This window comes from Penaeus vannamei, chromosome 37 (assembly GCF_042767895.1).
Source record: "Penaeus vannamei isolate JL-2024 chromosome 37, ASM4276789v1, whole genome shotgun sequence".
Lineage (NCBI taxonomy): Eukaryota > Metazoa > Arthropoda > Malacostraca > Decapoda > Penaeidae > Penaeus > Penaeus vannamei.
In genome coordinates this window covers 22,870,322-22,882,821 of record NC_091585.1, presented here as the reverse complement: position 1 = coordinate 22,882,821, position 12,500 = coordinate 22,870,322, and the positions used below count along the sequence as shown (strand labels likewise).

Here is a 12,500-nt window from a genome sequence, read left to right as displayed (position 1 = left end):
CATCATCACAATAATAATGATAATTATGAACCAATGATAACACTATGATAATAATAATGAACAATGATAACAACAACACTAGAAATAATCTAAAATCTCAGAGAATTCTTGTCATCCTTATCATCATCATCACAATAATAATATAATAATGAAACAATAATATGAACAAGAACACTAGAAATAAATCTAAAATCTCAGAGAATTAAATAAATAGAAATCATAATATCTACAACTGGGTCTAGGAAGAAGAGGATGAAAAAAGGAAGAAGAGGAGAAGGAGGAAGCGGAGAAGGTATAGGATGCAGGATATATTGACGAGGAAGGAAATGGGAAGAGATAGAGGATAAGGAAAAGGGGAGAGAAGATAAGGAGAAGGAGAAAGAAGATAAGGATGGGGAGATAGCAAATAAGATAAGGAGAAAAAGAAAGAAGATAAAGAGACGGAAAAATAAAAATAAAAAGGAGGAGCCAGAAGATAAATGGAAAAAAGTATAGAAATAGCCATGAAGAGATTGAGAAAAAGGAGACGGAAAATAAAAAATAAAAAGGAGGAGCCAGAAGATAAATCGAAAAAAAAGTATAGAAATAGCCATGAAGAGATTGAGAAAAAAGGAAAGACGAGTGAGAGAAAAAAACAAAACAAAGACGATGATAACAACGCCCACAACAACAACAACAACAACAACAGCAGCATCATAGAAGGAGCCGAGAATCAAGTCTTCCTTTGAAAGTCCTCTTCTCCATAATCTTCAAGTCGTCCCTCTGAATATTGATTTCTGCCTCTCACCTTCATCACCATCATTATCGCCTCACCCTTCTTCTCCGTCATCATCTTGCTCACCGCTTATCACTATCATCACCATCGTCACGATCATCCCCCTGTTCCTTTTACGGCCGGTGGTGAGTTCAGGTAAGTGATGCATAGTGGTTTATGTTCACCATTAGTGACGTCACCGCTTCCTACGCCTGCTCACTATCTAGTCACCATCGCTGTCACTATAATGCGTGGTTTATGTTCACCATTAGTGACGTCACCATCGCTGTCACTATAATCCGTGGTTTATGTTCACCATTAATGACGTCACCATCGCTGTCGCTATAATCCGTGGTTTATGTTCACCATTAGTGACGTCACCACTTCTTACGTCTGCTCACTATCATGTCACCACCGCTGTCACTATAATCCGGAACACCATATCACAAAAGACACCATCGTATAACGCAAAATCGTTACGAAAACAAGAAAACAAAAAAATAACATACCGAGATCTGAAACGATGAAGACTACTACTACTGTTAATAATAATAGCAAAAACACCAACAATAATGATAATAATAATAGTTATAATAATAATAATAATACTGATAATGATATCAATAATGACTATAATAATAATAATAATAATAATGATAATAATAATAATAATAATAATAATAATAATAATAGTAATGATAATGATAATAATAATAATGATAATAATAATAATAATAATAATAATAATAATAATAATAATAATAATAATAATGATAATAATAATAATAACAAAATAAATATATCTCCATAATATTCATCATTACAGATACCATACCACAATAAATCACCAATACATATAACATAAAACAACAACAAAAACAAAGAAACCATCTTACAAAAACAAAAACAAAAAAAAAAAAAACAGACATAAACACAACCACGACAAAAAAAGAAAAAAAACTCTACCCCCACCCTCCACCCCCCAAAAAAAAATGCTAAAAAACAAAGAACTACAAAATCTCAGTCACAACAACAACAGCAACAAAAACAATGTCTAGAAAAACAATATTACTCCAACACACCCAAGGCCGCCATGTTTACTAAGAGCACATGGAGGTAATATTAAGTGCTACGTCGCTTCCATGAATCTTGGTGGAGAAGGGAGTTGGAGCGAGAAGGAGGAGGAGAAGGAGGAGGGAGAAAGAGGAGGAAGAGGAGATGGAGGGAGAAGGAGGATTAGGAGATTGAGCGAGAAGGAGGAGAAGAAGGAGAGAGAAGGAGGAGGAGAAAGAGGAGAAGTAGGAGGGAAAGAAGGAGAAGGAGGAGGAGGGAGCTGGAGCGAGAAGGAGGAGGAGCAGAAGGAGGGAGAAGGAGGAGGAGGAGGAGATGGAGGGAGAAAGAGGAGATGGAGGGAGAAAGGGGAGACGAAGGAGGGAGAAAGAGGAGGAGAAGGAGGGAGAAAGAGGAGAAGAAGAGGAGAAGGAGGAGAAAAGGTGTCAGGAGGAGGGGAAGGAAGAAGGAGATGGAAAGGAAGAGAAGGAGGAGAAAAGGTATAAGGAGGGGGAGGAGGAGTAGGAGGAAAAGGACGAAAATAGGTGTCAGGAGGAAGAGGAAGATGGAGCGAGAAGTAGGAGGAGAAAGAAAGGAAAAGGAGGAGAAAGAGGGGATAAGTGGTCAGAAGGAGGAGGAGGAAGAAGAAATCGCTATTATTTATGTTGTTGTTATTATCATTAGTAGTAATAGCAGTAGTGGTAGTAGTACTAGTAGGAGTTATAGTAGTAGTAGTGGTAGTAGCAGTAGTCGTAGTAGTAGTAATAGAAGTAGTAGTAGTAGTAGAAGTAGTAGTAGTAGTAGCAGCAGCAGCAGCAACCGTAGTAGTAGTAGCAGTAGTAGTAGTAATGGTGGTAGTAGTAGTAGTAGTAGTAGTAGTAGTAGTAGTAGTAGTAGTAGTAGTAGTAGTAGTAGTAGTAGTAGTAGTAGTAGTAGTAGTAGTAGTAGCAGTAGTAGTAGTTGTTGTTGTTGTTGCTATTGTACTATTAGTAAAAAATGAAAAGAAGCAATACAGAAAAAATATAATTGAATAAACGAAAGAAAACAAAACACAAAACCAACATTGAGAAAACGAGACACAAATCCATTCCAACAAAAACAAACGAATAAAAAAACAAACCAATGGCACAAAAGTAAGCATAAATTACCCATCAAGGAATCGGACAAAAATCGTATATGGCTCCTCATTTATCAAGTGTTCATGTTCTCTTTTCTATTTTATTTCCCAGTTCTCTACCTCACACTGTGTCTCTTCAGCCTCCATGTGATCGAACCTTCTCTTTCTCTTTCGTATCTCATTTTGTATTTTCTCTCTCTCTCTCTCACTCACTTTTTCCTTGCTCTTTATCTCCCCTATCCTTGTCTATCCTTCTTCCTCTTTCCTTCGCACTATCAGATTCTCTCTCTCCCTCTCCTTTCATTCTACATTTTGCTCATTCTCTTTCACTCTCGCCACGCTGGCTCTGACAGGCAAAACCGCTAAAATACTGACAACCGGCAACCTGTGTGGTAGGCAACGCATGCGCGCAGACACATGTACACACGTAAACACACACAGAGAAACAGACATGCGAGCGCCAATAATATACACAATCATAACACATGGACACACGCACACTCGTAAACATGCAGATGTGCACACGTAAACATGCATAAGCCTACATGCAACCACACATTAAAGCACGTGCACAACTGCACATATACAAATAGCTGCCTCCACACAAGTAAACACGCCGACACAATGTACAGACTCATACAGACAAACACGTACGCCCTCTCACTCACAGGTAAATGTTTAGCTTCGCAAGAATCCTAAACATTTACATAGCGTTCCTTCTTCTAATGACTTTCGTAGTGTCGACATGAACACTTTTGAATTCTTAAGCCCCGGTGTATCAAAACAACTTTCTCCAAAATGTCTCTGCGGTACTGTATTTTCTCTCTCTCGTTCTCTCTCTCTCCTTTCTTCACCCGTTCCTCGTTTTCCCACTCTCTCTATCACGCGATCATTTGTCATTCTTCTTACTCTTGTCTTCGTCTTTCTTTCTTATTCTCCCCTACCTTCTCTTTTCTATTTTCTTAACCAATTCTCTACCTCACACTGTGTACCTCTTCAGACTCGGTGTGTTCGGACCTTCTCGTTCTCTTTCGTATCTCTTATATTTTCTTTTCTCTCCCTCACTCACTTTTCTCTTTCTCCCCATCTTCCCTACCGTTGTCTATCCTTCCTCTCTCCTTCCTTCTACATTCTCTACCTCAGCTTCAGTGACTGAGCAACCTTCTCTCTCTCTTTCTCCTTTCATTTCACATTTTTCTCATTCTCTATCATTCGCTTTTTCTCTCCTCCATTTTTTCACCCACATCATTTATACTTTTATTAACCTTTTACTTCTCATTTATGTGTGGTGCATCGGTAGCGTTCTCGTCAAGGAATCTCGCTGACCTGCGTTCGATCCCGCGCGCTGCCAGTGGATGGTCACCCCGGCCATTCCTTGCCCACAGGGGGGTAATTTAGAAGCAAATAAACAGACAGTATATCACAAGGAACATCCACTGTAACAAATGAAAATAAACTAAAAGAAATCAATTAATTCTAATCCTTCAATTCAATTCAATTAATTCAAGAAATCAATTAATTCTAATCTACCCCTTCTCTTATCTTATCTTTCTTCTCAGCCTCGCACTGTTCTCCTCGTCAGCGACCGAGCAACCTTCTTTAAATGTCTTCGGTTATCCCCTTTGTACTTTCAGTATTCTTGGTCCACTTTTTACCTCGAGCAACAAGGTGTGACGGCAGCGTCGTTATCTGTTACCAAAGATATTTTCTGCCTTGGCTTGTATTATCTGTAATCTTTGTAAGTTTGTTTTTGTTTTTTGTTACTTTTTTTCTATGTAAGTGTTCTCTGTCTGTCCATTTCTGTCTATTTGCTGCGCATATCTGCTGTCCATCTTGGAGTCAAGCAATTAATTTATTTATTACTCTTAATCAAGAAACAGGAAGAAAAGAGCTATTGAATTGAAAAATTCATTTATATAAACGTTTTAATGTTAGTTTTTTATATTCATAAGCAGATATTTCAACCAAGTGATTATTTTTGTAGTGATTATTTTTTCAAATAACCTTCTTGTCTATACGTTTGATTTTTGTTAACACGTTATTAGAAAACGGAAAAGAATATTTTATCTTATTAATCAAATTTAGTATAAATTCATCTTAATCCTTAAATAAGCTACAAAATTAAGGGGGTGCTAGGACACACTAAAATTTTCTTAGGATTGCGGGCGAATAAAAGGCGAATAAAATGATAGGGCATAAAGAAAGATGAGGACGAGGAGAAAGATGAGGACGATGAGGAGGAGAAAGATGAGGACGAAGAGGAGAAAGATGAGGACGAGGAGGAGAAAGATGAGGACGAAGAGGAGGAGAAAGATGAGGACGAGGGGGAGGAGAAAGATGACAAGGAGGAGGAAGATCAGAATGTGAAGGAGGTGGAGAAGGAAGACGAGGAGGCGGAGTATGCGTAGAAAGAGGAGACAGAGGTGGAGGAGGAGGAGAATGAGACGAATGAGGAGGAGGAGAAAAAATGAACGAGTAGGGAAATGTCATAAAGGAAATGGAAGTGGACGAAGAAAAAGAGAATAGAGCAGGGAAAACGAGAAGGCAGAACGAAGAAGGAAGAATAAGGCGAAATCTTGTATTTTGCACATCTCCCATACCGAAATGTACGAAGCAGAATAAGAGTGAAAAAAACTAAAATCTAAGTTAACGGAAAAAGAAGATAAATCCTAATAAGAGTACCTCGTCATATAACCATAACGTTAGTAGCAAGAAGTCAGGTATTTCGTTAGAATAAGGACTACAGTAAGTTTCAGATTAATGTACGATCTAAGTTTCAGTAAATATATTCAGTAAAGATATTCTTGTTCATAATCAGGCAGGAATAAACGCACATAATGCACTTTTACATAGCATTTTTCTCACTACAATCGTTAAAAATTAATATATAAAAATCATGAAAATAATAATAAAACAATGATAGAAATTAAAAACTAAATGAAAAAATAAATACAATACGCGTGGTATCAAAAGGGAATCAGCTAAGAAGTTAATAACATTTCTTTTACAAATCGTGACCTATATCCAGACTCCTTACAGCACATATTACATAATACAATAACCCAGATAACTACTTCTAATACTTCTAAAGACGTTATATGCTCGATTAAGTCCTTGAAATCCTTAAAATCAAACTATAATCACAAAAAATAATACCATTGTTGAGTGAAGAAAGACCCATTCCCCTATTACAATATCATTTCCAAGGACATCTTTCCAGTGACGTCACGAAGGTCAAAGATATTATCTCGCGCGTTACATATCCCCTAAAACCCTCGTGTCATCACATGGCTTAACCGGGAAGATGCTGAACACGTTGAGGTCGTCCGAGATGTGATGACTTGCTTGTCCAACTTCTTGGGACGTGAATTCTCAAATCTCAAGGATTCAACCACAGGACATGGAGGATCTGCTGTCCCTGCGAGGTTGAGTCCTGCCCTCCAAAAATAAAAATAAAAAGTTGAAACGTCCAAAACAATGGGAGGTTTTTGTTCAGTTCAAAATATTGTTCAAAAGACTGTTCAGAATATTGCTTGGGCATTTTTTTTTTTTTTTTTTTTTTTTACGAAATTGTCAAAGACCGCGCAGGTACGAGAAACACGATTAATTAAGAAAACAGGTAGGATGACTTTTTCCCTTATCGTCTGGACAACACTGAAGGACTGTTGACAGGATATGACAACTTTTTGACTGCCGTTGCAAATGTGTCAACCTACTAATTAATCCTTAAAAATATGTAATTCCCAATTAGTTTCCCCGTATACAAATGCAACTGCAAACTAAATGTACTGCAAGCTAGACACACGCACAGTAATATACTTAAGAGAATTACAGTTACATCTTATATATGATAATCACTTAGCGCTCAAAAGTAACGGCGCGCGACAGGTTTACCCACTAACACACACACGATAAAAATCAGGAGGACCGACAGACAGGGGACACTCACAGAACGAGACCAAGACGCTGTCCGCAGTCAACACGAGTTATCCTAGCTTCCAGACATCGGTGCTTGCGTCAGTCTCAACAAATCCCATTCAAGCGACAGACAGTTCGACGGGTGAGGGAGTTTGAGGGTCGGGTTCTTAATTGATAATATTTTTCTCCTTTCGGTCTTTCACGTACAGATTTTTGAAACGGTACGTTGAGATAAATAGCTGTAACAAAAATTTTAAATAATTTTTTTTTTTCAGTCGTTGCGTTGAGGTAAATAGCTATTTTTCCCTTCGGTCTTTCACGTACAGTTTGATTTTTTCAATCGTTACGTTGAGATAAATAGCTGTTTATCCGCCGGTCTGCTGTGGATCTCGAAATAATCTGCCATGTGATGTTCCATTTCTGTTTTATGATTCGCTTGCGTTGATATCGAAGCAAGTCATGGCTGTGCGTACCAAGTTCCGGGCTGTGTTTAGCGAATACAAGAAATACAGAAAGGAAAAGAAACTGATCGCTTTAGAAGTCAAGTTGATAACGCTGAGAGCAAACGAAGCGCAGGATAATAAGAAAATAAAGCAAGGATATAAAAAGTTATGGACTCTTAGGTGATAATATAAAATGCTAATGGCAGATTAAAATAAAACATAAGAAGGATTACATTTGCAGGAAGAAGTATGTTTCAACAGAAGTCGAGTAAAAGCTCGGATTGATAGAAAAAAAAACAAATGACGATCAAATCACATCCCAAATACCGACGACTGATAAAGAAAAAATCACAGAATAAAACGGAATAATAAAGAGACGAGAAGCCGCAGCACATACCCTGCAAGCGGCAGAAAAGACCTTCTTGCCCGGCCCTGTTCCTCAAGGTACTTTCTACCAGGTTACTCCTCGCCTCACTCATTAACTCCACCTCGACGAGCGGCCAAACCACCAGGCCAAGCGAGGCAAAAATCGCCAGCCACGTGAACACAGCATTCCGATCTCGCTCTCTCGCCCAGCCAACCCGCCCAGCAAAGGCGAGATCCTGTCTCTAATTTACAGCAGGAATATAAATGATCATTCTCCAGCCAGGCATCAGATGCTAAGCGAGCGAGAGTTTCCCGCCAACACCCACGTGTCAACAAGAAAAGTAAATAACTTGCTCGAGTCCCGCGCGCGCTCCTGCCGCCTTGGAACGAGCCAATGTCAAACAAATGACGGTCGGGAATTTGATCCTGATTGAGACCCGCCTTCCGTGACTCTCAAACATCTAGCGGGTTTATCCATTCTGGAATTTATATCTACTACAAAAGGGACACAAATATCCAGGCAAATGCAATATCTGACGTGCGTTTAAACAGATAACTTCATGTCTAAGAGATGATTTCACATACAACGAAACGAAGCGCCAGAACCAAATATAATTTTCTAATCATCCAAGGCAATTCATTCTTCAAAATCCAAATACCAAAATGAAGTTCTTTAAGAGTTGATTTGCTCTCTTCTCAACACAAAAAGCTGGTCTGTCGACGTTTTAAACATGATAACGTTTGACGTGTACAACTACGCGATATCGAATTTTAGATAACCTAGAATATACACATGAATATATCCATAAACATTTTGAGTGTTAGATTACATATATGGATGAAGTGTGCAAAGTTCTGATCCGTTAAACACTGTAATACAGATAACATATAACTTACATTGTAACACATGCAAGTCAGATTCACTTCTACAAATTAAAAGGCGTATATAAATGTTGATTCATGATATGAATGCTCCGATATGCAAACTATATACAAATGCAGATACAGGAAATCATTCTCAAATAGTCAACATAAACATTTTCACACACTAACTTATGCAGTGAGGACTTTCAGAACATGTACAAATATGACATCCCTACGCACACAAATCTATGCATATGTGCACATTCAAAAACACACTCATACACACACACCACCCTCAAAGTCCCTCTCTCAAGGTTACCAGCTTGACAATGCAATATTTTTTCCTTAGGTTACGTGTCTCAATAGGTGTACCTCTGGACATTTTCGGAGAAGAAAACTTGGAAAACAAAACAAAGAAAAAAAAGTCTATGATTCCCCAATTAGGGAAAGGATCAACAACTCGATAATAAGCTTTTTATTTTGAGTGTTGTAATCTTCACAATTTGCATCGAATTATAAGAGAAATTAAAAATCGAGATAAAATGAAAAACAACCGATCGGTCTTAACCGAACACCCTAAAATATATCCCCAGCAAAATAAATAGAATGAGAATACAAGAGAAAGGCACCAAAAGGAAAAATAAAAAAGAAAGAAAAAAATAAGGAAAGAAAAAGCAGTAAGAGAGAAAATAGAAATAACGCCCCTTAAGAAAATCTCTAAGCAGCAGCAATAAAAGTCATAAAAGCGTATCTCGGTTAGGCTGCCTTAAAGCACACAGGACACCCATCCATCGACTGTCACCGAGAGAATTTCCCTTCGAATATTTCAACCTCTTGTCTCCCTTCCACCTGCCGCGTGGCCCCTCGAGTTGCCAATTAATATTTATTAAGAGACTTTCTCCTCTCTTCAAATCATGCGTGACGGTTCGAAATTACGAATGACCATATTTTCCCGGGCTTTGGTGTGTTTGTCCTGTGGTGAGTGATATGCGTGGAATACATTATCGATGTACTATTACGGTAAGTGAGTAGGTTAAGGCAGTGGTAACATGTGTTCGTGATATGGTAACAGGGTATGGGTGGCTATGGGCACCAAGGAATCTTTAGTATTTCCTGTTTCAATGTTACTAATATATGAGGAATGTATGGTCTGATCGGTTCACATGAATTTCAGCGCGAAATGGGCGTTTTCTTTGGTAATCTCATCTGTTTCACTTTTCGAAATTATCGTACGTGAGCATTGCATTTCAACTGAGTCAGAGTTGCAAAGATGTGCACGCCTATTAACCTCCGATTGCAGAATAACCTTACACTTCGTCCATAATAAAGGCTACCAAAATGACGCTCAGGTAATAAATTCAGTAAGTCTGACATCATATAAAACCTGTAGGAACCCGTACTAAATTAATCATCATTTTTCTGAAGTGAAATTCAAGTATAAACTTCATATCCGTGCAGACGATGCCACGACAGCGCATCGGAACAAATACCCGCCAAAACTCAAACGGCCTGGAATTGGCGGGAACATTTGGCACATGACTAATAACTTTTAACGTTAACATATGCAAATCAGCGTTGATAGTGTGTATCCATGCTGTACAAAACGAATGAATAACTACCCTCTTCCTTGTTGATTTTGGCTTCCTAACTCCTCCTCCAAGTTTCTCAAGGAGTGACACCCAAGGTCATATCACATGCGTCACAAAATAAAGTACACCACAACAAACCACAGAAATAGGAAAACAACACCAAATAAAGAACACCCAAGCACACACCCTTAGATTTCCCTGGAACCCCGTCACCTTAACCCTTTTCTAAGACATCTCCCTAACTCACCCTGGGAACCCTTAACCCTACACCATTAGAAAAGGGGGGTAGTGCCCATTACGACATCTCGGAACCCCCCTACCTGGACCACACCACCTCATTAAGGAACTTACAGGTAACATTGAGGTTAGCGAAGAGAGGTTTACAGGTCCTTCCGTGTTGACGATAAGCTCTTCTCAGTCCTCTTCACACGGCATTTGTTGACGACAGCCGGTCATAATTCCGCGGAAAATTTGTAAAAAATCAACTCGTTAACTTTCCCGCGTGGGTTGAGGAGTGTGGAGACATGGTCGCTGGAAATGTTATATAGTATGCCTAGCCTTCGCGTGTCTTGGCGTCGCTAGATAACCTTGATCGTGGTCTATCAAGGCCCCTTTGACATAGTTCGTGCAGAATAATGTCAACATTTTCGCAAATATATTCAAACACTTCACACTCCTGGCTGCTGTGATTAGTGGTTGCGGTGCATCGCTTTATATATTTTTTTCTCTTATTTTTTCCCCTTCCTGTTATTAGCCAGTAGATATTTTTTGGTTATTTTCCAGGTATTCGTGATTTTTGAGAGGTCCAACACTTTCACAAATGCCTCTCCTGATTAGCACCTTCGCAACAAGCTCACTTCACTCGTTTACACTGGTAGTTATAAGGATATCTTTTCTTTTTTATGTTGTTTTTTTATTGATCTATACTTTTCAATGTGCTTTGTACATCCTGAACTGCTTGTTCTTTTCACCTTTTGTACGCAAAGACTTCACCTTCCCTATTCGAAATTTCTTATTCACATTGCTTATTTAAGGTTGTTACTTCAATCACTACTACAGTATAGTGATAAAGAACGGAGCATCTAATCACCAATAACCACTAAGCACTGTAAAACACCTCATGTATCTGGCTGTCACCACCACAACACAATAACATATAATTCCATCACAACATATCACAAACTTATTCAAATAATCACTGTAATTTCACAGATTTCACAAGCGGTTTTGCCTTTTATCTTATGTAACATTGTTTTTAGTCCAATAGTCACAATAAAGGTTTCAAACACTTTAGCACAACTGAATGATGCTTTTCTTTGCTCCCCCTTCCACTAAATGGAAAAGGATTTTTCCATCCTCTTTGCAAGGAAAAAATCGTCGATTCTCGTAAAGAACAGCGGCGTGCCCAGTCGGGTATCGTGTGGCTCCTTGTATCTCAGACGGGCATGGGTGGCCTCCCTGTGGCAGAGTGGCTGCGTGCAGTGGCAGATAAGCTTTGTATGGATGCCGGGAGGGAGTGCGGCAAGGTGTGTGTGGAGTGGGTGGAGTGAGTGGAGTGCCCGCCGCCCGCGACCAGCTCACGGACACAGCACTCGGCGAGCAACTAGGCAGGGCCGCTGCTCTCGGGGGCGGGGGAAGCGAGGCGGATGCACCGACTCTCCACTCCCACCAAATCATAGCTCCTTCACACGTTTCACACAGCCGCCAGTGCTTCCTCCCATGCCCGAACACGCGCCTGTGCCCATGCCAGGTACGTGTGCGCGTGTGCAGGACGTGTGTGTGTACGTGTAAGGAGAGTGAGTGGGAGAAAATGAAAGTGAGTGACCCCCTGCCATGACTGCATCAAAGAGCAGGATGCCAGCAACAAGATGCTTCTGTTAGCCTCGTGTTTTCCTTCGGCGGCTCGCTGGCTTGGAGGGTCACCTTCGTCCTTGGGGAAGCCACATCGGCCTTGGAGCATGTATCTCTGAGTAGGTCCTTGGAGGGAAAGAGATTCGCAGGTCAAGAAGAGGCGTTTTTATCCGCCCGTTGAGGACTCCCCGGCGCTACTCAAGTCCCCTGTGCCTAAGGACGTAATTTGGTAAGACCTAAAGGAGAGAGGCAGGAGGTAATTGATCCTGTGGTGGGAGGGAAGCATCAGTGCCATTGACATCCCAGAGGTATGTGAACGAATCCAGTCGGAATGATTATCACCGACTCGACCGGGGTGAGTTTAAATCATGCTCGTCCACAGATACCATCAACCAGCAGGTAACCAAGGTCGTTATTTTCTATTCTACAGGTAGTATATTTGGTAAAAATTGTCTTGACATTCGAAAGGACTTGAAAGATGTCTCCTTGTCTACCTAGTTAACCCACGGAGGAGTAAGGAGTGACTCAGCCAGGGTGAAGGAGAACAT

General features: G+C 39.9%; 1 protein-coding gene across 3 annotated transcripts in view; it reads right to left on the bottom strand.

Annotated features, from left to right (window-relative positions):
- Window positions 1-11,690, bottom strand: part of LOC113806681 (Ankyrin-repeat, SH3-domain, and Proline-rich-region containing Protein) — a 603,894-nt gene extending 592,204 nt beyond the window's left edge. For 2 of the 3 annotated variants that reach the window (XM_070115044.1, XM_070115045.1), the window contains exon 1: window positions 10,453-11,688. In XM_070115044.1, the coding sequence (XP_069971145.1) occupies window positions 10,453-10,461 (9 nt within the window). In that variant the 5' untranslated portion in view covers window positions 10,462-11,688. Of the gene's footprint in view, window positions 1-10,452 lie in introns of all 3 variants that reach the window. The other variant, XM_070115043.1, reaches the window with a different exon arrangement.
- Between the last annotated feature and the right edge of the window lie 810 nt (window positions 11,691-12,500).